This window comes from Heterocephalus glaber, unplaced genomic scaffold (assembly GCF_053883595.1).
Source record: "Heterocephalus glaber isolate CG9 unplaced genomic scaffold, H.glaber_assembly_v1.0 deba00001451, whole genome shotgun sequence".
NCBI classification, from domain to species: Eukaryota; Metazoa; Chordata; class Mammalia; order Rodentia; family Bathyergidae; genus Heterocephalus; species Heterocephalus glaber.
Window position 1 is genome coordinate 4,118,380 of NW_028258301.1, and position 24,083 is coordinate 4,142,462.

General features: G+C 42.9%; 1 protein-coding gene across 13 annotated transcripts in view; it reads left to right on the top strand.

Annotated features, from left to right (window-relative positions):
- Positions 1 to 24,083, top strand: part of LOC101710436 (AGBL carboxypeptidase 4) — a 1,386,524-nt gene that overhangs the window by 1,101,531 nt on the left and 260,910 nt on the right. For 9 of the 13 annotated variants that reach the window (XM_087214851.1, XM_087214852.1, XM_087214853.1 and 6 more), the window contains 2 exons: positions 8,314 to 8,447; positions 10,519 to 10,903. The exons of 3 other annotated variants lie outside the window; for them this stretch is intronic. In XM_087214851.1, the coding sequence (XP_087070977.1) occupies positions 8,314 to 8,447; positions 10,519 to 10,903 (519 nt within the window). The remainder of the gene's footprint in view (positions 1 to 8,313; positions 8,448 to 10,518; positions 10,904 to 24,083) is intronic. One more of the 13 variants, XM_087214861.1, reaches the window with a different exon arrangement.

Here is a 24,083-nt window from a genome sequence, read left to right on the forward strand (position 1 = left end):
CATACAAGCAGAAGAAAAGATTGGTATAGGATATTCTGGTAGTGTTTAAGTTTCTGAGTTTTACATCAGCGAGGAAGGGATCCTGAAAGTTGAGTTGTGGTCAGTATGTGGAATCGCAAGGATTGATGAGTACAATAACAGTAGCAAAGAGAGCCCTGGAATAATGGAAAGGGCTTCCAGAATGGTGCTGAATTCCCTGGAGGTGCCAAGCAGGTCAGGGAGGTTTTAGAATGGAATCTTACGCTATGGCCAAGTTTGGTTAGATAACTTCCAGGTCACCTCCTTAAAATACTGGGGAGGAAATAGTAAAGAGATGAAAGAGATTGGACTTTGAAATCAGATAGTCTGAATTCAAATTGTGACTCTGCTACTTGTAAGCTGTGTGGCTTTGGGGAGATTACTTCACTTCTCCAATATCTTGGTGCTTATCTGTAACACAGAGAGAGTAATCACTCACTTGCCCGCTATGTTATTTAGCAAGTTAATATGGAAAAGTGTCTGGCACATAGTAGGTACTTACTAAATATAGACAGCTATTCACATGCTGAGAGAAAAACAGTCTTCAGAGTTCTGGGTACCAGTCTTGGTTAAAAGGTGTTGAGGAACAAGCACATATAAAGGTGGTTTTAAATCCTCCTGGGGCTTGACCAAAGCACGAAAGCCTTAACATTTCCCCCCACATTTCACCCCTCAGTGACCCTATGCTGGGACTACTGATTACCCTGGCAACAGTCCTGGTGAAGCATATGAGGGCAGCTAGACAAATGACCCAGCAGAGTACCATTCCTAACTCTATCTGTGCTCCAGCCCTGTGCCAGGGCCAGAAGGGTGTCAAGAGCGAGAGCAAGGAGATCTGAAACCTACCTGGCAGTTCCCTCTCTCCCTGTTTGGATGGGCTCAGTAGGGCATTTCCCCACCACACCCACCTGGAGGAATCTTACAGATCATCTACCCTTAACCTGCACTGGGCAGATAAAAAAGAAACCTGAAGTCCCTGTGATTGTCTAGTGGTCACAGCCAGAAGGACCTGGTGAGGTTTCCAGGTTACTCCCCATGTTTCATAGAAAGAAAAGCAAGAGAGAGGACAGTCACTCAGTCAATGAGAAAGCCAGGCCTCAACCCACTGCCTTCTGACTCCTTTCTGATACACAGCAGCATGGCTGTCTTCCTTTTGTCCCCTTGGCTAGATATATTCTTGACACTTAAGAATTTTCTCTGCCTTGGATTTTATAAAAATAAACACCGTAGACCAGAGAATGCAATGTGCTTGCCTTCTCTGCAGCATATCTGTTTCTAATGCAAACATAGGACTTCACGGGGTTTTTGTGCAGATGAAAAACTTTAAACTTGCATATAGATATTTATAAAACAACGCAAAGCCTTTGTTAAACATTTTATATTTAGCCTTTCAGAATTTCATCGTAGCTAACAAACCCACACCAAACTAAGCTCTCTCACATTGGATTATTTTAATTATCCAACTTGATTTTATGTAAAATCTGAGCCAAAACAGCAATTTTCCCATTTGTCCTGGACACAACAGAGTCAGAAAATCAGGATAACATAAGTTGTCTCTTCAGAGGCTACTTACTTATTTCATATTATAACCAAACTTATTATTTGGCTTTAAGCTTGGTTTAATTGCAAAGGCAGATTATTTATTCTTCCCAGTGAGCCAGTAGTTCATGCTATATTTTCCTGGAATTCAAACCTAGAAACATATTCCAAAGTCACGTTAAAATGCCACATGACCTAAAAAAAAAATGCCACATGAAATATTTGCTGTCTTAGGTGATCCACACTACCGTTCACCTTCATTAATGTAACCAGTCAAGAGTTATAGCTTCTTGTCACCCTATGTTGGATCTCCTCCTCACACCCCATCCATCTTGCTTATCACTGACATATAAATCTCCTTAAAGCATCTCTTTCATCATGTCTCAACTGTATCAAATACCTGCAGTGGTTCTCCTTGCCATGGGACAAAGCCAAATATATAACCCATAAGAGTAGCCTAACAACCACTATTTATTGAACATTTGTGACAAGAAAGTCACTGTGTTTGGTGTTTTACATGTACTATCTCTTTGTACTATCTCTTTGGAAAATATTTCTTAATTTCTACTTTACTGATAATGAATCTGAAACTTGGAAAGGTTGAGTAACTTGCCTAAGTTTCCTCCCATGGTATGTAGCAGAGCAGAATTCCAAACTAGGATGACCTTATTCAAATCCTTCTTAATAGATATTGAACCTCTCACTACCCACCATTTCTTTCACTTTTTGTGATGGCACTGGATGTTTAATCATCATCTTGTCTGAGTTAGGTATGTATGTGAGGCATCTACCTTCAACTCATGAGAAGAGTTAGAAATGCTTGGAGACCACAGGTTTGCCCTATGTGAACCAGCAACTCAGGGAATCATTCTGGTTGGGATCCTCGGCACATAATGGGTTGTATGGGTACAAAACACAAAGATCACTTGGCAGTGTGCTCAGCCCAGAACAGAAGCTCAGTAAGTGTACTGCCTGCAGAAAAGAATAAGAGGAAGCTCCAAGGAGATCTTATAGAACACTCATCTAGGAAGCATGGGTCATGGAGGAGACTGAAAAATATTAGGATGGAACCAGTGGTGAGCTCTCAGAGAGACCTCAGGATTCACCTGGCCAAGCATTGAAGCAACCAAGATACAGGCTAGGTGCATGTAGTTCCAGGCTAGTTGTGTGTATTTCGAACCTAGGTGCATGTAACAAAAGATCCCTTCCTGAACTTACTCGTCTCACCTCAGAGCTTCACGGACTCCTTAGCCACCTGTTTCTGTTGTGCCTGGCAATGATCACTCTTTTCTGGAGACTCTGAAGACAGAGTGGTCTGACAGGAAAGCAAAAGTAAAGTGGTCTTCTACTTTGAATTTTAGGATGGAGAGTTTGGATGTCTTTGTTTATAGCCATCATTCACTCATTCATTCAGCTTTTATTCTGGCTCTGCCATGTTCTATGCATAAGTTTAGAGAGGATAGAGTTTAGCTTAAGAGGCAAACAGATCTACTTCAAATCTGGCTCTGTATCTTACCTGCTAGGTGACTTTAGGAAGGGAATTTTCTTTCTTTGAGATTCATTTTTTTAAAAAATGAAATAATAGTTACTTTCAGGGTTGTTGTAAGATGTAGTAATATATCTGAAGAGCTATATGGTAGGATCTTATATGTAGTAGACATTTCACAATTAGTAGCATATTTTTAATTGGAGTATTTTATATAACAAAATTCACCATCTTAATTATGAACAATTCAGTATTTCTTAGAATATTCACAATGTTCTGCAACCAGAACCAATATATAATTCTAGGACATTTACATCATCCAAAAAAGTCCCTGTTACCCATTAAGCAGTCACTTTCCATTGCCCCTTCTGCCCCTGGTAACCACTAATCTACTATATTTTCTGTCTCTATGGGTTTGCCTATTCTGGGTGTTTCATACAAATAGAATCATAAAACATATGACTTTAATGTCTGGCTTCTTAGTGCAGTATTTTCAAGATTCATCCATATTGTAGCATGAATTAGTGTCATTTCTTTTTATGGCTGAATAATACTGTATTATACTAATATGTCATACTTTGTTTTTCCATTCATAAGTTGATTGACATTTGGATTGTTTCTACCATTTGATTATATAAATAATGCTGTTATAAACATTCATAAACAAGTTTCTGTGTGGACATATATCTTAGTTTTTCTTGAGTGTATTGCTAAGAGTAGAATTGCTAGATGTACGATATTTCTGTGTTTAACTTTTTGAGTAACTCACAAATTATTTTCCCTGATGGTTTCCCCATTTTGTATTCCTACTAAGAGTGTATGAGGGTTCCAGTTTTTCCACATCATTCCCAATAATTGTTATTTCTTTCCTTGTCTTTTTCCAATTATAGACATTCTGAGCCTAAAATGATATCTCATTATAGTTTTGATTCACATTTCCCTATTGACTGATGTTATGGGGCATCTTTTCACATGCTTATTGGTGTAGCCTCTTATTATTTTTTGTTTATCATTTTTGTTTCGTACGTCCCTGTTTTATCGCTATTCCTATGATATGGGCCCACCTAAGATTACTCACATTGCAGGAGGGAAGGGAGACCTCTAAACTGGCAAACCACACAGTAGGATAATAGACTATAAAGAAAATATGTACAGTTTGCAATGGAATCTTTGAAGAGGAAAGAGGAGCTAAGTGGAGGCAGAGTTTGTCAAGCAGGCAAGGAAGAAGGAAAGCTTTCAAGTAGATTGAAGAGCGTGGAGCCTAGGGTAGAGCTGGTATAGATGAAGCTTCTTGACATCATTTGTCCTCAAGTGAAGAGCAGAGCACTCCTAATTGTCAGCCTCCCAAGCTAGGCAACGAGGTAGGAGACTTAATTCTAGAAGCAAGCCTGCCTCACACCACAAGCCAACAGGCAGTGCCCACTGAGCTCTGTCACCCAATGCTTTTCTGCACAGGGTTCTGTTGTTTCCAAGGCACATTTACTGAGCTGATTTGATCCCTGATGGAAGTAAAAGTCATATTGCCATTTCTAAAAAAAGAAAAATAATACACAAGGAGATAGCAGCTTGCCTAATTCTCACACCTATGAAGTGGCAAAACTGGACTTGGAACCCAGGTTGTCTGACTCCTGGTTCTTTCCATATAGCTGCAGACTGAACCTTAATTCTTAACTCAAGGCTATTTTTTGCCTCCAGCCCTAACCACCTCACCTTTCTTCCTTATCTTTCCCCCTTCCTATAACTAACCATCTTTTCTGGTTTAGTCTAAATATCTTTCCAACTTTCCTCTTAAGGCTTCTGTTCTTCTCCCTCTTGTGTAGCCCACATTTTTACTGTCCTTAAATGGTTATCCTTTTATGTTTACTAACTCTTCAAGTTTAAGTGCCAACTTTTCAGCTGCTGAAATTCTTAACATATAGAATTGATCATCTTTGTAGCATTCTGGCAATGTAAGAATTATTTACTTCAGGTCACAAATGAGAAATAACCTCAGAAAAGTAACTTACCTAAGATTGTGCAGCAAGTAAGGAATCTAGCACAAATGTTACCTCCTTTCAAAAGCCTTAGGGTTACATTGACTGACCTGGTTTCTCTTACTCCAGAAACTGTACAGCAGTTACTCTTCCATATTCAATTCAGTGTTAGAGATCTTGGGTTATCGTCTCATGAATCTTTATCTTGTGTCCCCATCTGGATGCTCATTCATCTGTGTTCCCAGGGCCAGGCCTTGACTTTGCAGAATGCAAATTCTCAGAAAATGATAAGGTAATGCATAGGAGGAAAAACTCTGCACCTGCATTACATGATCGAGGTTCTGGTATTTTCATGTTATGACACTGACTCCCATGACCTTGCATAATGGTGAGCTTTCTAAGATGGGGACCCTGCTTCTCCGTGCTTATCCCTGGGCCTAGGGATAAGCTGCATGGATGGATGCATATATCTCACCATTTGGAACCTCACTTTCTTCATCTGCATTTTCAGACATTTGAATAAAATGATCTGAAGATTGTTTACTATTTAAATATTACCTACTTCTCCGCACCAACTCCATACCAATATGGTGCCACAAAGTTTCAACTGGAGACAGAGTACAGCTTGACATTTTCACTTTGGTGGCTATGTCTCAAATCATTATCCTTGAACTTGTCAAACTGAAGACTAACTCAGAAGCTTTGCCCCAAACACTGTCAGAAGTCCTAATGCCACCTCTCCTCTGATTGATCTCTCTGTCTGTCTCTCTCTCTCTCTCTCTCTCTCTCTCTCTCTCTCTCTCTCTCCTTCTTTCTCTGTCTCTTTATTTCTCTATCTTTGTCTCTTCCCTTCCCACTCCCTTTCAGTTCCTTCTCCCCACCCGACATGTCTGTATGTAAGCACACATGCACTCCCTGGCAGAATAATATCATTTGCAGTGGTTTCTTTAGGTTTTACACATTCACAGCTTTTTCCCTTAGAAAGAGCCAACAGTGCATTGTAAGAGGGAAGCTATTGCTTTTTTAAGAATATACAAGTCCTCCCTATGGTTCATGCCTAACCCACTGGGCGTATTTTATAGGCACAAAGAGAACAGGTCATTCTTGTGAAAATAGAACCCGATGATTGCTCCCCTGCCCAGTGGGAAGGGCCATTTTCATCAGCAGGAGATTGTTAACAAACACCATTTTTTCTTTTTTTCTGGACATTTCCTTTATACCCCATACTCTACTGAAGTCATTTCTTGGTTTTTTTAAGTTAAATCTTTATCTACCTTATGCTGAAGAAAATGATTCAGGCATACTGATAATGCCAATTTTAATGTTCCATTCACTGAGTGCCTAGTGGGCCAGGCATACTTTGGTGAGTTGTGTGACTTACTGCTCTCATCCCCACAACTCCTGTTACAGAGGAAAGTCCTGAGCTCAAAGACACTGAATCCTTGCTCTTCTATCTTCCTGTCAAGGAACAGCTAAGGATCATACTCAGGTCGTTTTCATAGTAGTAGAGTCCTACCTCTAACCAGTTGGTGCTCCATTCCTAAGACCATTGGGAAGACTTAGCATTTGAGTACTTTTTAAAACACTTATTTATAAGTGTGCCGGTTATTTTTCTCATTGCTGAGATAAAATACCTGACACGCACAGTTAAAGGTGGAAAGGTTTATTTTGGCTCAGTTTGTAGAGAGTTTAGTCCATAATTGGCTGACTCCAAGCCAAGGTAGCATGGCAGAGGGGCATCGCAGAGGAGAAACAGTTCATGACAGACAGAAGACACCCAAAGCAGCAAGCAAGCAACAAGCAGCAACCCTCTTTCTGTCCCTTATATTACATCCTTAACCCTTAGGGTTGGTAGCACTCACACTCAGGGTGGAGCATCCTTAATCCCACCTAGAACTATGCCAGACCAATAAGTGGACTAATTTGGTAATCATACACTCCAGATCCAGCCACCTCCAAAAAGCACCACCTATGACCACATGAGGCTTTGAGGGGACATCTAGGCACAAACCATAACAATAAGCATCATTCTCAGCTTTACTACCAAGTTATGAGGAGAGAAGCCTGGCTTGGGAGAGGCATAAGAGCATGTTTATCACATGCACCATGCACATACATGCATGAACACACACACATGCACGTTCCTACACACAAAGACCCTTGGAAACTGGAATTAAATAGTGCTTGGCCATGTGCTATATCATGCATTGGGCAACATACTAGAGAATGCATTTAACATATCCTAATGGAGAGGAAAGAAATAGTAGTGCCCAAAGTCTCATTTCAATCCCATAATACAAACAATTTTATCACAAGGGACCACTTCCATGGTGGATTTAAATTTTAACCTCTGAGCCTCCTGCTTGAACTTTTACTTTTGATATCTCCAGTGAGAGATAGATCTGGGAAGTACAGTTTGAAATCTGTATGGAAACAAGACAAAAACTGTCTCAGGTTCTCAGGTGGAGCTTAAGTAATGAGAAAGTGAGGAGAAATAATATCCCATTGTATTTGAGTAGCACTTTACAGTTTGTAACGTACAACATTTAGTATTTGTTTTGAGTGCACAGAAGTGCAAGTTGCCAGAGGCCTTCTTCCCACTCATGGCTCTTCCTCATACTCACACCTGGGGTAAGCCTCTCACATCCTCTGGATTTGAGTTTCTTCATCTGTGACAGAGAGTTAGACTAGTTGGTCACCAAACTTTGTCATCCTTGGATTTGATACTATTAAAAAAGCCATAAATGTTACTTGTTACCCTTCTAATATCTGCCTTTCCTCAGCCTATCTTGTGCCAGAGCTGAGGGGAGTTCTGTGCTCTTCCAACTTAGGTCTCACCTCCTGAAGAGATGCCATGCCTCTCATGCCTGCTGGTACCTGAGCTGGCAGAAACTCAACAAGTTTTTCTGGAAAAATACTGGCTTAGAAATACCTTAGTTATTCATGTTCATCTGCCAGTTAAGTTCAAACCAGATGGCAGTCTAGGGCTATTCCAGTTCTGAGATTCTAGAATTCCATAAAAGGCTACCCTTTAAAGAGATGGCTTTAGAGAAACCCCTAAGCAGATTAATTGGATGCTTTGTCAACACTTTGTGTGCAGTGGTTTTAGCAAATACTCTTGATCCTCCAGTTAGATCTACAGTGCTACTTTTAGGATCCCTGGCTACAGGGTGGAGCAGGTTTGTTTGCTTTTCCCATTTGCTGGTCTGGCCTCAATTATCTTCTAGAATTTGAAATTTGGGGGGTTTTGAGCATTTGGACTTATAATCAACCTTATTCTCTTCATATACATTTTAGAAGACAAATCTGACCTTGAAAACAGTGTGATGCAGAAGAAAATAAAAATCCCCAAACTTTCTCTCAATCACATAGAAGAAGATGGGGATATTAAAGATTATGGGGAAGAAGATTTACAGCTTAGACACATCAAGGTAACAAAATGTTTGCTTTTCTTAGAAATATATGAGACAGTTTTTATATTTCTCATAGATAAAGAATTCTAGTATGGCCTCCTTTCCCTTGTAAATATACCCTGGTGTCACAGGCCATGATTTTTTTAGTGTAGAAGTGTGGGACAGTGAATGTGTGTTTGCCTTGTTGGCTTACTTTCCAGGGAGCCCTGATTCATGCTGTGCCACTAAGTACAGTCCCATCTGCACAGTCTGTGCAGGATCATCGCTGCTGGGGGTTTGGAACGATGTGTTTGTCCCTGGCCCACAGCTCTGGAGAGGTCACTGAGTTCCACTTAAGCAGCTGTTGGTCTTGAGCAGCAGTTTAAAGCCAGTCACTATGAGACTACCGCCAAACAGCCAAGGCTGAACTCACTGAGGAAGGATGTCAATGAGGTTCACAGAGAGCCTTTGTGGGTCCCTGGGTTGGATGAAAACTTTTGCATGATGCTACCTACATTCCTTTCTGTGTACCCTAGTCAGTCTCCAGCCTTTATTTTCTTATTCTGCAAGCTAGTTTGTGTTTGTTTGTTTGTTTGTTTGTTTGTTTTGGTGCAGTTCATATCCCAGAGGAAGGGAGAGGGAAAAGAAGGAAGAAGGATGACTTCTGTATTGATTGTGATCTGAATGGGGACACAACACATGTTCCCAAAGCATAGTTCAAAAGATGCAGTTGAGTTCAATTCATGACATTCACTATTCCCCAATTCTGGGGCTGGCCCACTGCTGGCTCCTGGGGTCATGGAGATTAATGAGATACAGTTCAGATGTCCAGGGTCTCACAATACAGCAATATAGACAGATATCTAAAGTGATCGGTATAGTTTTAGATGATTAATTCATCTACACTAGGAGCACTTTATCCCAGCAGGTAAAATACCATAGGATGTTACCACGTTACTTAATCTCAGAGTTGTGGTTTGGTTTTCCTTTAATCTCCCAAAACCAAGTGAGAGGTTAAGGCAAACCTGACCTGACATGTGGGATAGTTAAGTTGTCCAGAATCTTCTGTCCTTAGTTATCTGCACCTCCCACTAGTATCCTCGGTCAGAAGAGCTTCTAACCCTCCTGCCCTCAGTCAAGAATTAAGTTGACCCTGTACCTCCTGTCACCTCCTCAGCAGAAGCTTTCTGCACTGTAGCTGGAATTTTCTCAGCCAGCTGAGTCCCTGTCCTCTGGGTACCCTTGGGTAACTCTTTTCAAAATGAACTTTCTTCTCTCCATCCACTGTCTTACTGAGGGAGAACCTGGCAGATGTGGGAGAAGAAGCTGTGGGCTGGAAGTTAGCTCTTAAATTCTGATCCTGGTCCTGATGTGTAACTCATCAAGAACTTGAGGATGGTCCTTCCTGTGTCTGGACCCTGTAAAGCGAGGGAAACTGAAAATTGAAAGTACCTCTCAATGCTAGCATTGTTGACATTTTCAATTAAGTAAATATTTATGAGGCTTCTGCCAAGTGCCAGTTTTGAGTGAGTAGACAGTGGATAAAAAGAGAAAATAAGGAATATTTATGGCCTTAGACTAGAGTAAATTAGAGTTTTTAATATCTTTCCTAATTAAAGCATTCTTGAAAAAATTTACATGGTAGAATTCTCTTTTTAGCAAATGTTTTTCTTGTTGAGGAGATTTGAGGTTGACTGCCCTGGGATGGTTGGGCTGGCCTGATTTCTCCCTGATTCTCTGTGAATGTATACTGGTCACCTTCTTTCCAACCCCATGAACAAGAAACTGCCCAGGCATTGTGCGAGTGGGGGCGCGGATTTTACAGGGTGGTCATAGTATATGCATCTAAGAGGCAGAGCGGTGGCATGGGAAACAGGAGTCCTGGTTCTGCCACCAACTGACAGTATGACTTCGGACAAACCTCTTCCTCACTTTGAACCTCTGTTTCCCCATTTGTAAAATAAAGGGTTTTGACTGTTTACCACAGGTTTCTCCAAGTACTGATGTTCTGTGGTTCTGTGATTCTAGGATTGTCTGGGGAAATATTGAGCTGCAGTCCAAGAAAGTCCCAGCTGCCCTTGCCTGAACTGATTCTCGTTGTCCTACACAGAGACCTGAGGGGCGGAAGCCGAGCGAAGTGGCACACAAGAGCATTGAGGCAGTGGTGGCTCGGCTGGAGAAACAGAACGGCCTGAGCGTGGGCCACAGCACCTGTCCGGAAGAGGTCTTCATGGAGGCCTCACCGGGCATGGAGGATATGGACAGTCTGGAGGATGCCGTTGTGCCCCGGGCTCTGTATGAGGAGCTGCTGCGAAACTACCAGCAGCAACAGGAGGAGATGCGCCACCTCCAGCAGGAGCTGGAGCGGACTCGGAGGCAGCTGGTGCAGCAGGCTAAGAAGCTGAAGGAGTATGGGGCACTCGTGTCTGAAATGAAGGAGCTCCGTGACCTCAACCGGAGGCTCCAGGATGTGCTGCTCTTGCGACTTGGCAGCGGTGAGTGCCCAGCAGGTCACGAACCCCTTCACATGGGGGACATGTGGTACAGCTCCTCTTCCAGGAAAACAAGGGGGACAGGCAGGCCAGAACAAGGAGGGCGAGGCTGGGGAAGAACAGAGATGTGGCTTAGCATTTACTCCAAGGAAAAGTCACTCCCCTCCTTCAGTGGATCTGACAGGAGTTCATGGATGCAGCATTGGGTACATTGTGGTGGGAACCCTGGGGAAAGTGGTCAGAGAACAGAGCCTGACAAACTATTTGTTTCTGCTCATTTGTGGATTCATTCAGCAAGAGGCAGTGCCAGGGATTATAAAGTCCTTCCCAAAGATATCTCGGGATAGTGAGGAGAGCTAGGTGTGGTCCTAAAAACATGCATTGCTATAAGTCAGAAAGTGATAAATACCACAGGAAGGATGCTACTGAAATGATCTGAGAGTGTGGAGCTTGGAGAGGTTATTTGAAATTGAGACCATGAGGTAGACTTCAGGAAGGAGCTAGACCTTGAACTGGGCCATGAACAAAGCACATGAGGAGGCCAAGGGCACTCATGAATATGGGAAAACACCTGGAGCTTACTAAGAAGGATATTGCCAATATGCTTGGGGGACAGATGCTAGAGGACCTTGAAAACCATACCAGCCTGGGCAGACTGGATTTGTTTGGTAGGAATGGTAACCATTAAAAACTCTTGAGCAGGGAGGCACATGGGTTGGGAAGTTTACCACAAAGGCATATAAAACTCCTTTGGTTTATTCAATGAGCAATTTACTTGATTCTTATTCACACCTAATTTTAAATCATCAGGTTCTTAGGTTTTCTTATTTAAAGGAGTGACGGGAAATCTGAAAGCCTGCAGTCTTGACTTCTAGGAGCAATGACTGCTCACTGGAGAGGAAAAAACTGAAGAGCTCCTTCAGAACATGAGTTCAGAACTATGAGAGATAGAAATAGTACTGAGGAGCTCACTGTAACATAAGTTCATAGCCTCTGTGGCCCCAAGGACAACAATTAACCCTAAATCAGGGTGCTTTGTTTGAATACAAGAGTAACCTAGTCTAGAAACAGGGGTTCTGCCCTCAAGATTTAAATCAAATACTGCACTCAAGAAGGAAAGTTTCTATTTTCTATGTAATATATGTGCAAAGCTCCAACTCTCTTTAAATTTAGACAGATATGTTTTCACCTGCCTTATTTGTATTTGCGGGTACTTTTTTGCTTCTTAAAGTATGTTCCCAAGGACAAAAGATCCCCAAGATCAAAAGATCAAGGAGTCAATTCATAGGCCTTTTTCATGTCAGAGTGGAGGAAATTAGGGTGGGACTTCGCAGAGTCACTCAGGGAGGTGGAGAAGGCTGAGCTCCATTTCAGACATCACCTAATTCATGGGCTGCTAATTTTCCCACTCCCCAAATATGTCTTTGCCTTGCCCATTGTCCCAAATCATAGCCTGTAGAGGTTCACAGTGACACTAGAAGTCACACATGGTGTTCAACTTCAAAAGTTGTTAAAGTTCATTATTAAAATAATATTTCAAAGAGAAACCGTAAATGTAAAACTGTATAAAAGCTGTGTTGGTCTTGGAGTGGGGGTGGAGAAAGAACTGAATTTTTCAGTCAAAAAATATTTCCTGGTCTTCAGGTGAGTAATTTGTATTTTCATTATGCTGTGAGTGCTGTGCCTTTTGTAAACCTCTTGGGAGGGGGAGGGGGAAACACACTAAGAACAAAACCTCTCCACCTCATTACCTCGACTCCCTGGGAAACTACCTGTTTTACATAGTCTTGAGCTGAGTTTAAACTCCAGAAACCACTCCTGAACCCCAGCAATAAGACACTGCATTTTACATCAGCACCTACCCCTTTTCCTCCTAAAATTATTAAGAAATTTCCTCCTAAATTCTTAGAAAACCTTGACCCTCACTATAGTGTCTTGACCTTTCCAGGCCTTTAATGCTATCATGAGGGCCAGTGTCTAGTTCTTCCCTCATCTGAGTCACTGTTGTCACTGCAGTGGGATGGACTCAAGCTGCAGGTCTGCCTGGAGCTCACCCCTGTGCAGTGCCCTGTGCTCTCAGTGTGGTAGGAGCTGTGGAACTCCTGGCTTTGGCACCCCTTGGCCCTGATCTGTGAAAACTTCGTCTATTGATTAATAGATGATATATATGATGATGATTCAAGAATAGTTGTGTGTCAAGTTCTAAGACCAGCCCACACAAGTCTTAACAGTAAGAACATGGCTTCCCTATAAGAAGCGCTGACGTATTTTTATGGCAAGAGTATAGTCTTTGGAACCACACAGGCCAGAATTCAGATCTCAACTTCGGTGCTTCACAGCTCTGTGGCTTTTGGAAACTTTCTTCCCTTCCTTTCTGATTTCTTTTCCTCTTCTCTTTTTTTCTTCCACAAGTGTTTATTGTTCTTCTCCTGTGTGCCAGGTATGTATGTATGTGGTGAGTGGGAGTTCAGTATTCTCTGGACACAGCCCTTGCTCTCTCCCTTTGAGGGCCTTCGAGTTCAATGAGGGAGAAAGATAATACATAATCAATGACAGCACAGTATATATTTGCTGTCAAAAGGACAGCAGCATAGAGGACTGTGGGACAGCAGAAGAAGGATCCCTGCCAAATGTAGGAGATCAGAGAAGAAAGACATTCTGAAGAAAGAGCCTTCCAAACTGAAGGTTGAAGGATGAGTTTTTGTTATCCAGGCAGGAGTGGGAATGTGGGAAGAGTGAGGAGCAATGTAGCCAGAGGGTACCTACCGATGAGCCTCAGTGTTCTCGTATGTAAAATGTTCTCATATGTAAAATGATGTCCTGTTTACCCCCTTGGTACACAGCGTAGTGCCTACTACTCTGATGATGCTCAATTACTCTTAACTCTTTTTCCAAATCATCTAGTGGACAAACTAATCATCTGCTTTAGCTTTTAACTCTGGCTGACCCAACCAGTAATTGGCTGTATGACTTTGCATAGTTTACCTAACTTCTCTGCCTCAGGATCTTCTTTCTGACTTGTACCAAGACTGGCTTAGGTGTTGGAAATATAGAAATGAGTGAGACAGGACACAGCCCCTTTTTTGTTTAAATGTTCCCAAGCTAGTAGGTTAAAGTAGTGTTTTTAAAACTGGAGGGAGGGGGCCTAAGTGGCAGCCTCAGAGAATCCCAAGGGGATGAAGGGAAGCAGAACAGTAAAGACACCACTGGAAAGGGTGAGCTCCATGTACGAGAATAGAGTAAACTTAGGGTCTTCCTCAGTTTTTCCCTTTCTCAGCTCCTTGTTCTTAGCAAGCAAAGACTAAGGCTCAGATATCTGCCTCAGTTCTTAATACTGTAAGTACCACCTGGAAAGTGTGATCCATTTAGGTGTGAGTCAGGTAACATCAGTTCAAGTAAGGTTCTAAAGCTCTGTGAGGATTACAAGGAGTTGTAGACATTACCCTTGACTTCAGGAAACACATAGGTCTAATGGGGTCACACACCCAGACACACATGGCAGAAGAAAATCAGCATTGGAACTGCAGGAAGAAGGCACATGATGATTTTAAATGTTATAAGTATTTTAACAAGGAATGTAGGTAGAAATGATTAATTCTGACCAAAGAGGCATGGGTAATAAGAATAACAATAATTTACATGTATGTGGCACCTTACAGGTTTCAAAGCACCTTGGCATTTTTATCTATTGCAAGATCGGGTAAGAATTATTATCTACATTTGAGAGAAAAAAGTGTGAAGAAATAATGTCCCTATTGGCTAGATCATAAGCTGGTTGAAATTTTTGAAGAAGGAGAAAACCATTGTGGCCTGCATATCTGTCTTGGCTCTTTAGAGCTGGATTGTTAATGCTTCTGTAACCCTCTGAGTTTATGTTTTGTGTTCTGTCTAAAGTCTGTTAAAATACCAGCTTTGATCTTTAAAATCCTTTGTGGTTGGTGCTGGCTTCTTTAGGCTGAGGTCTCTGATGGTGCCTTAGAAAAGGTAACTAATATCAGCCAAACGCTTCCTGCCGGTTTCCCCTCTATTGGAGGCAACATAGTCTTTGGCAACAGAGGCTACTTGGATTTGAATCTGAGCTCTGTTAGTGTATTACCTGTATAATGTTAAGCAAATGATTTAACCCTTCTCGGTCTGTTTTCTCCTCTCTAAAATGAGTATCTTAAAGCCCATCCCATCCAGGCAGAAGAGAAGAGAGCCAGCTCAGTGATTAAGAGTCTACATGGGGTCTGAGGTTAAAAAAACATACTGGGGTTTGGAGCCCTGGCTCTTCTGTGTCCTAACTATTCTACCTTGGACAGTTTAATTTCCTGGCCTTTGGTTTCCTCATCTATAAAACAGAGTCACCAACAGCACCAACATTGTGGGTTTGTGGAGATTAAATGAGCAAATGAAGTGAAGATGTCTACCTGGAGGTGGGCACGTTGTAGTTGCCCAGTAGGTCCTACATTAATGTGCAGTCATTTGGGCATGTACATGAGATAATATGGGTACAGTGTTTGGTACATCATAGGTTCTTGTTGTTCTACAGCAGAATGTAGATGTGGTTGTGTCACATATCATAATCCTTGTTCAACCCTTAATGTCTTCAAATTTCCTCCTTCCCCTTGTAAATCCTTAGAGTCACAGTTGAATAGTCAATTTTCCAACTATCCCTGGTCTGTCGTTTGTAGGGTTCTCCACCTTTCCTCCCTTAATTTTCCTGGGCAGTATCCCATCCTCCCATCTCCAGTCTCAATCACCCTTTTGAGCCCATCAGTTTTTTCAGACATCACCAGTTATGGCTCAGTTTCCTCTTTGTTGACTCTCCTGGCACCTGTTTATCTCAGAGCCTTTTTCCATTTCTTTCAGCCCCAAATTCATTCTTATCAATAAATAGGAACCCTCAAAAATTGGGCTTTGAGAGAGGGCTAACCAGGATAGACTGGAGCCATTTAGTCCAGTTGGGTTTTCATATTCCCATTGTAGAGGAGACCTGCTACCTCAGAGTGCCAGAGCAGTGCCAGAATCTGTGCCCTGTACCCCTCCACTTGGATGGCAGGAAGGAATCTAGCAGCAAGAACTGGAATAGTTTATCTGAACAATACTGGGCACCATCCTTTTTTTTTTTGGTACCGGGGATTGAACTCGGAACCTTGCATTTGCGTGGCAGGCACTGGAACCACTGAGCTAAATCCCCGGCCCTGGGCACCATCCATTGTGAAGGACATTTTTGCACTGTTGACTGCATCAGAATTAGCCACAGATCATTCCAGATTATTTTAAAAAGTTGATTACAGAGTTGCTAAACAATTTAATCTATTCCTTCCCCTTTCTCCCTACTGCCCATTTTTCTGGTGGCAGTGAGGATGAGGATGAGGGACATCTCTAGGCTGTACTTTTGCTCACTGTTCAGGGAACTGGAACATCCAAAGGAATTTGCTGGGCTTTTCCCTGTAGCCAAATAGGATTGTTCTTCTCTATTCGAATGGGACTTTTCCTTCTGTAACAGACTTATTTTCTCCTGGATTTTCCAATCAGGAAATGCAGGTGGGAAAGGGCTCTTTACAGGTAACAGCTAGCTTCTCTGAACACTTGCCTTGGGTGAGACACTAAGAGCCTTTCATACATAAAACAGCTTCCTTAGTAGATATCATCAGATGAGGAAACAGGCTCAGAGAGATTAGGTGACTTGCTTGAGGCCACACACCCTGGAAATGGCAAAACCAGGTTCCAGATTGAGTCCTATCTTGCTTTTCCATATGTCAGGCAGGCTGATTGATCAATCAGTCATTCAAGCCCCTGTTCTTCTGCAGCACTGACCCCTCCTCTGCCTGTCCTCATGATTAGAACTCCTTCACATACAGTAGTGGGCTCTAGGACTGTAGGACTGTTGAACTGTTAGATGGATGGTTCCTGCTTAATTTAAAGCCCACCATTTCCTTATCATTCTACCTTACCAGGCTACATGGCCTTCAAAATTCCAACCAGAAAATTCCTAGAATTTTCATAGAAATTTTCTCTTGATAGAGAACCCTATCTAACATTTCACTCCCATTTTATAGATGGGAAAGTAAAGCCCAGAGGGGTGAAGGGCCATGTAGAATCTTAAATGGGCCATGTGGAATCTAACTACTTTGGGTTTCATCATCCTGAAGCAGTGGAAGGTTGATGTTCAGCCGACACAGATAGATAGAATCAGTTTAGCCACCAGGATTCAGCAGGGCCCGTAGCCTGGCCCCATCCTGGATACTCTGAATTTTTGAGGTAATTCTCAGAGCCCCAGAGTTCACCTAGGGCAGCCTTCTGCACAGAACAGCCTCCCTGCCAAGAGATAACCTGGCCTCCTCTAACATACCCTAGAGACAGGAAGCTCCTCTCTACCTTCTAGGGAAACCGTCTCATTACTGACCATAAGGAAATGTTCTATGCAGAAAATATTTATTAGATTCTTTCCCTATTCCAGGTTCTGTGCTGAGCCCAGGGAAAAGAAAAAGGTGAGACTCTGTCATTCTCTCAGAGGGTCGCAATCTTATCAGCGCACATTGGAAAGAAGTGTGGGTGCTTTGCTCCTGGGCTGTCTTTGTTGGGAGAGGATATAGAAGAGGATGCCATACATGACTGAGGTGGAGGTGGTGGAGGTGGCTGTAGAAGACCACAGATTTAACAACTTAGTGGGATTTTTATGAGCGAAGAGGAAATGAATAGTATCTCAGGCAGGTGAGGAGTCTGAACAAAGATTTGGAGTTGTAAGAGAAGCAGGCTTATTCAGGGAACTGAATGTAGGGTGTGGCTGAACTGGCCAGGGAAAAAGTGGGTTGGAGGAACAGGTGAGGCTACAGAGGCAGGCAGGAACTGCACTGGCCCCTACTGCAAGTGGCTTATGGGGGCTTCTTCTCATTGGAGTAACCTGGGGTACAGTCCCTCAGCCATTGAGTTGCTGGTTTTCTCTGAGCTAGGAAAATCAATCAACAACCATTTAGCAGAGGTCCCTATTCTGGAAGGGCTCAAGGCCTGAAGGAAGCATCAACCAAGGGCATGGTCATGGATTGATTTGGTAGAGAGACATCAGTCACATGACCGAATTCTGCCTCCCTAGAACTCTTGCCCTTGCCTGCACATTGTTGCTCACAACAGCCCCTTAGGAACCTGAACACAGCCCTTATACTGCTCACTCCTTATTCCCACTACAAACTCTTAGTCCCCAACCCAGACAGTTCTACTTCAGGACCAAAGACCGGTTCACATTTTACGTGCATTAAGCACATGTGTGGGGTTTCCAGTGCTTCTTCAGTAGGACAAGCCCATGCAATCCTGCACGCTCACTGCTGTTTGGATGCTATCAGGTCAGATAGGTGGGCAGGAGGGCAGTAGAAGAAACAGAGATGAAGAACAAGCCCAGTTCTCCCTGGCCACCAGCTGGCTAAGCATAGGCTGAAAGCTCCTAGAGACGAAATGAATCCTGGTGCCACCCATGCCCTGTATTCGCCCTCACAACTGTGAAGTTACCACAGAACCTCTAGGGAGGTCAGAGAGGCCAGAGATGACTCTGTTGAGACAGAGTCAACATTAGATGAGAAGTCTATGAAATCTCTGAAAAGTGCAGTTAGCTGATGAGGTGCAGAGCACTAGAAAGAGCAAGGCTTTGGAGTTGACGAACCTGGATTTGAGCATTTACTACCTGTGTAACTTTTGGCAAATTACCTCACTACGCCTCTATGAAGATAATAAGATTGATTTTGCAGGACTGCCATGAGAAGTAACTTCTTTCACTCAACACTTGTTTAGTAATTGTTCGATATATGCCAGGGTATATTGTTCTGGGTGCTAGGGAGGTAGCTTGAACATGACTGTGACTGTCCTAGCCTCATCCCCTTGACATTCACACTCTAGTCAGGGAATGTTAACAAATAATCATATAGTGGGGTGAGATGTGTTACAGAGAAAAAAGAGACACTTTCATTTGAGGGTACTTAACAAAGATATTCGGCAAGTCTCATTCACTTGTCCTTCTCTTTAAATATGTCATTAAGAGTGAACATCTACAATTCCTTAAAGTAGGGGGAAATCTTTGAGCCCCCAAAGTGGGGACACAGGCCTGCTTCTATCACCTTTTTCTTGAAGGGCTTCACCCCTTCCCTCAGGGCCATTCCCACTCTGCTAATCTGTCTGGTTCAGATCCCCTAACAGAATGGACTCACCCTAGAGGCATCTGTACTGCTGCTGTACTCTCTCCCAGTCCAGGCCTCATGCTACAGTTGCTTCTGCTTCTGCTCAGCAAAGCCTGCTCCAACTATCATTCACACAAGACACTCAGAAAATGGAGAGGGAGGGGAACAGGTACCCGAAGAGCTGCCACTTACTCTGAGCACATCTCCAAACCACACTCACCAGCAGAGCCTTCCAGGATCATTTAGCCAGCTGTGATCTCTCCCTCCCCAGATCTGTGCAGACACTTCCTGGTCAGTCAGGGACCCTGTGTTTTGTTCCACTTGTCTTCACTGTATGAAGATCACTACCCTATGGTAGGGGCTCACACCTAGCAAGCTGTTGCCTAGCCTTGAAGCTCCAGCTCAGAAGTCCTGAAGCCTTCTTAGTGTCCTCCAACCTCCTTTGCTTGTATTCCAAATTCTTCATCCAAATCCTTGTTAGCTGCATGGGGTAGTAACAGTCTGCTGCCTGCTTCTTTCTGCTGCTAGTCTGTGAATCACTCAAGGCCACCTAGCCCAGGGCTGGCACTTGGTAGTTATATAGTAGAGTCTCACTGAAGGAATGAGACCAGATTTGTCTCTGTCCTCATCATAGCTACAGAGTAGGTGAGAGTGGCCGAGGCCTTCCTGAGGGCGTGGTGAGGTCCACAGAGACAGATCCACCTGCTCATTTCTGCATCGTTTTCCTCTTTCTGAGGCCTCTGTTTGCTTCTTTCATTGTTATGGTGTTCCTGTGTTCAGATTCTTCTTCAGTAAGGAGAAGCATCTTTAGTCTATTAAATCTAGAATGCCTTATTGCCAATAAAGTGTTCTGTATTTTAAGCATTATGACTTGATTTAATTTGCATTTATGAAAAAACTAGAATTATACCCAAAACAGAAAAACTTCCTATTGACTACCAGAAGTAAATAGGAGGATTCAATCCTTTTTAAAAATCTGGTATCATTAACATTTCTATTTCATGAAAAATCAGAGATGGTATTTAGTTTAGTGTCCAAACATTTTTATGTTTTGAAGAAACAGGTGATGTCTAAACTCCCCAAGAGTCACATAAACAGTAACTTTTTCAAAAGCTTTTCAGAAAAAATTGTATTCACCCAATTTAAGGTAAAACAAGAATGGAGAATGTTATAATTTCATCTTTTGTTGTGCCAACAAAGCCCCTTACTCTGTGCATGATCCCCATCTTCTGGGAGAAGCCACAAGGGCTTAAAGAGGTGAACAGAATCAGGGTTTGTGATAGGTTCTTCTAGCACTCAATCCATTGCTCACCCACTGAGTCATAGGCACTCATATCTGTTGTCACAGCATTTCACACGTTTAATTATGAACTTCTCCAGAGCGGGGATACCTTTTATTTGTCCCTGCCTCCTCACTGCCTCTCTGGATGTGCAGTTAGAGGTTAGGTGATAAATGGGTTCATGAATGATTAAAGGAAAAGTCAAGCGCTACCTTTTATACTCATTTAAAAGCTGCCTTTACTCAGCTAAGAGGTTTCTCTCCATGGGAAGGTATATTTTCCCCCAAATAAACTTCAAGTCTGTGTCAATAGCGAAATGCAAGTGGATCAAGAGGCCTTTCTTTTTATTCCTACTCTTCCCACAAAGCGAAAAAAGTTCCTTTGTTACCTAAAATATCTGTGCCAAATCGTACAATACTGTCTCTTAGCGAAAGTGCTTATTATTGTGGCTAATTTGGTCTCACGTGTTTGAAAGAGAACAATACCTCAGAAATTTTTTAAAAGCAAAACAGCAATCTGAAGCATTTGTTGTAATGAAATGTAAATTGACAACATTGGGGAGTAGAGCCTTCTAAAATTTGCAGTGAAGTGACCCCCCCCCCTTAAATTAAAAATACCAGAGGCTGTCCCTCCTCTCTTCAAAGAAATCACATTTTATTTTTTTGTTCCATTTCTTCCTGGTTCTGCAGTGCTAAGCACCATGCTTTATTGGCTGATGCCTTCCTACATTCATCTACCATCCTCTGAGCCTCTGTCCTCTGCCTGCCTCAGTCCTGGGCACCAGCAGCCTGCTACATGCGGCTCTTAGAAATCTCTACTGGCAAGTAGGATGCTGAGGTCCAAAATGCTGAAGTGACCTGCCTAAGGTCATGTGGCTAGGATCACACCCAGGTCTGCTGAAAAGTCCTTTTCAAGATGTGCCTTTGGCTCGTTTTTCTAGTGGGCCTCTTCCCCATGGATGGAATGCCAGGTGCCTTCTGTATATAAGATCCTGGGAGGGGGAAGCTGTTACAGAAAGTGGCCACCAGGTGTTAAATGGTGCTGTCCTTGAGTGCCAGAGATCCCAGTAAGATAGCCTTGCTGCTTAACAAAGCCCTGTCAGTCTCTGAGGAGAGGGAGGGGTGCAGCCACAGATTACAAAGAAACTCTCTGTGTCAGGCCTATGCTAGGCACTAGGGACAAAAGCAGACCAATAACAAATGCTGGCAGGGGTGCAGGGAGAAAGGAACCCTTCTCCATTGTTGGTGGGAGTGCAGACTGGTGCAACCACTGTGGAAATCAGTATGGAGATACCTCAAAGAACTAGGACTGGAAGTCCCATTTGACCCAGCTATTCCCCTGCTGGGTATCTTCCCAAAAGAATTAAAAGAATCATACCACAGTGATATATGTGCACCCATGCTCATAGCAGCACAGTTTGTAATAACTAAAGCTTGGAAACAGCCCAGGAACATCAGCTGGAAACTAGATAAAGAAGATGTGTTTTTTTCATAAAATGGAGTACTACTCAGCCATAAAGAATGAGAAACTAGAAACATTTATAGCTAAATGGATGCATAGTGAGGGCATACTCTTAAGTGAAATAAATAGGACACACATGTGTAAATACCGAATAGTTTCTCTAATGTGAGAAACTGAAAGTGCAACTAAGGATTAAAATGATTAAAACGAATAATTGATAATTTGAAATAGGAAGAAAAGGTCCAAAGGGGTAGAGGAAGTGGGAGGGGAAGGGGAAAGGAAAGAAGGGAAAGGAAAAATTATGAGAAAAGGAAAAAATGGAAACAAAGTCTTTGTAAATAGGGAAGGTGGAGGGAGTGAAGGGAGCACAGGGAATGGGGAAAAAATAAGAACCAAGATGCATTATGTACAGGTATAAACATCCAATGAGAAATGTAAATGTATTGTATACCTATAATGTATCAATAAAAGAATTTAAGCAACAAAAAAAAAGCAGACCTTGGTTCACAGAGTTCACAGTCTAGCACAAACGAAAGCACACAAGTATAACGTGTGTTGAAATGGGCACTGGGGTGCTGTTTTATCCAGCACCTATACCATGCCAGACTCTGATGTAACTATCTCATATATGTGATAAAATCATCACATTTTCAATTCTGCCAAGTTGCTGTTGTTGTTTCTTCATTCAAGTTAGGCAAGAAGGCCAGAGAAGTTAAATAATTATTTATGTGGACATTATCTCCTGAGAGTTGAATATGAACAAAATGCTGGCCAAACTTTGTTCTGACATAAAAACACACTGGCCCTGCTGCCTCCACCTCACAGTCTAGTTAGAGATAGGAAGAAAGACAAATGAGGCTGCCCCATAAGTCTGGTGGATTTGGGGTGGGTGGGAGTGTCCACAGGTGGGCAAGCAAGCTCTGCTACTTAGGAAGATCACAACTTACCTGAACAGGAAGTGGCATGCGCAGTGTTTTTAAACCCCAGTGGCTCTAACCAAATCCCAAGCCAAGGGGTAGAGAGAATCATTTACCTCCATTGAGGAGATAGGGCAGGGTCATGGAGAAGGTGGCATTTGAGTCAGACCTTGAATCACTGGTGGAGCTCTGACAGGTAGACACAAGAATGACACAAAGTCTCTGAGGCAGGAGAGTGATGTGTGTGGAGCAGGTTAGGCAGGCTCCTGTAACTGGAGTGGAGTCTAACTCTGGGGAGGGGACCAAAGGGCATGGAGCCAGACAGCTGACCCTGCTCTCTTAACCCCTGCACCTTCTTGTCCCCACTGTGGATAGTGAGGAGGCAGAGTCCCTTGTCTATAACTATAGCCGTCTGAACTGCCCATTCTCCTGACAAGATGCTTCTGATTTCTACTTAGTCCCGATTTCTGTTTTGGGGGCTGCGAAAAGTTTAGACATTTGAGAGAACAGCTCCCACACACCCACACCTCTGCCTCCAAGCACCCCTACTCAGCAAAAGGGCTTTGTTTTCACGTCTTTCCCCTGCCTCTTAGAGATCCACCCAACCCTCACCAACTCTCTCTTCCCTCTCACAGGCTGAAGAATTTACTGAGAGTCTACCACGTACAAGTACAACTCTAGGCTCCAAGATACAAAGGGAGTAAAACTGAGCTCTTAAAGAGCACTACAGTCTAATGCTGAAAACAGACAGTTCCATGATTACAAACATAAATTGCTAGAGTCTTTATAATGTAAAGCCCCCTACCTGGGAGCAAGGCCTTACAAAAGAGAGGCATGAGCTGTGTCCTAAAGTCTGACTGGGGGTTGGACAGACGTATGTGGCAGCATTCAAGGCCAAACAACAGCACAGAGGTCTGGTACAGCAGAATCTGGGAACCTGAGCAGAGGTAGATATGAAATGTGACCATAGATGTGACCTGAGAGGTAGAAGAGAGGCTGGTTGTCCTGAGCCTTAATGAGGCTATGGTATGAGACCTTAATCTGAGGGTAGTGGAGCACCTAAGCAAGAAAAGACAAGCATGTGGAAGATCTCTGCGGCACCATTGTAGAGATGGATGGGATAGAACCAGACTGAAGTCATGCCAGACTGGATCTTTTCTTTTGTCCAGCAGCCTTCTCTCATGGGAGGAAAAGAAGGCTTTAGAAAAGGGATATGATCTTGCCAAAGATGACTCAAAGGCCAGATGCTGCATGCATCTTCTCCTCTTAGGCCATTCTTTTTTCCCGTCACTGAACACAAGAGCAGGAAGAAATCTGAGACACCAACTCAGCCATTTACTTTAGGGAAAACTAATTACCTTTTCCCAAATACAAG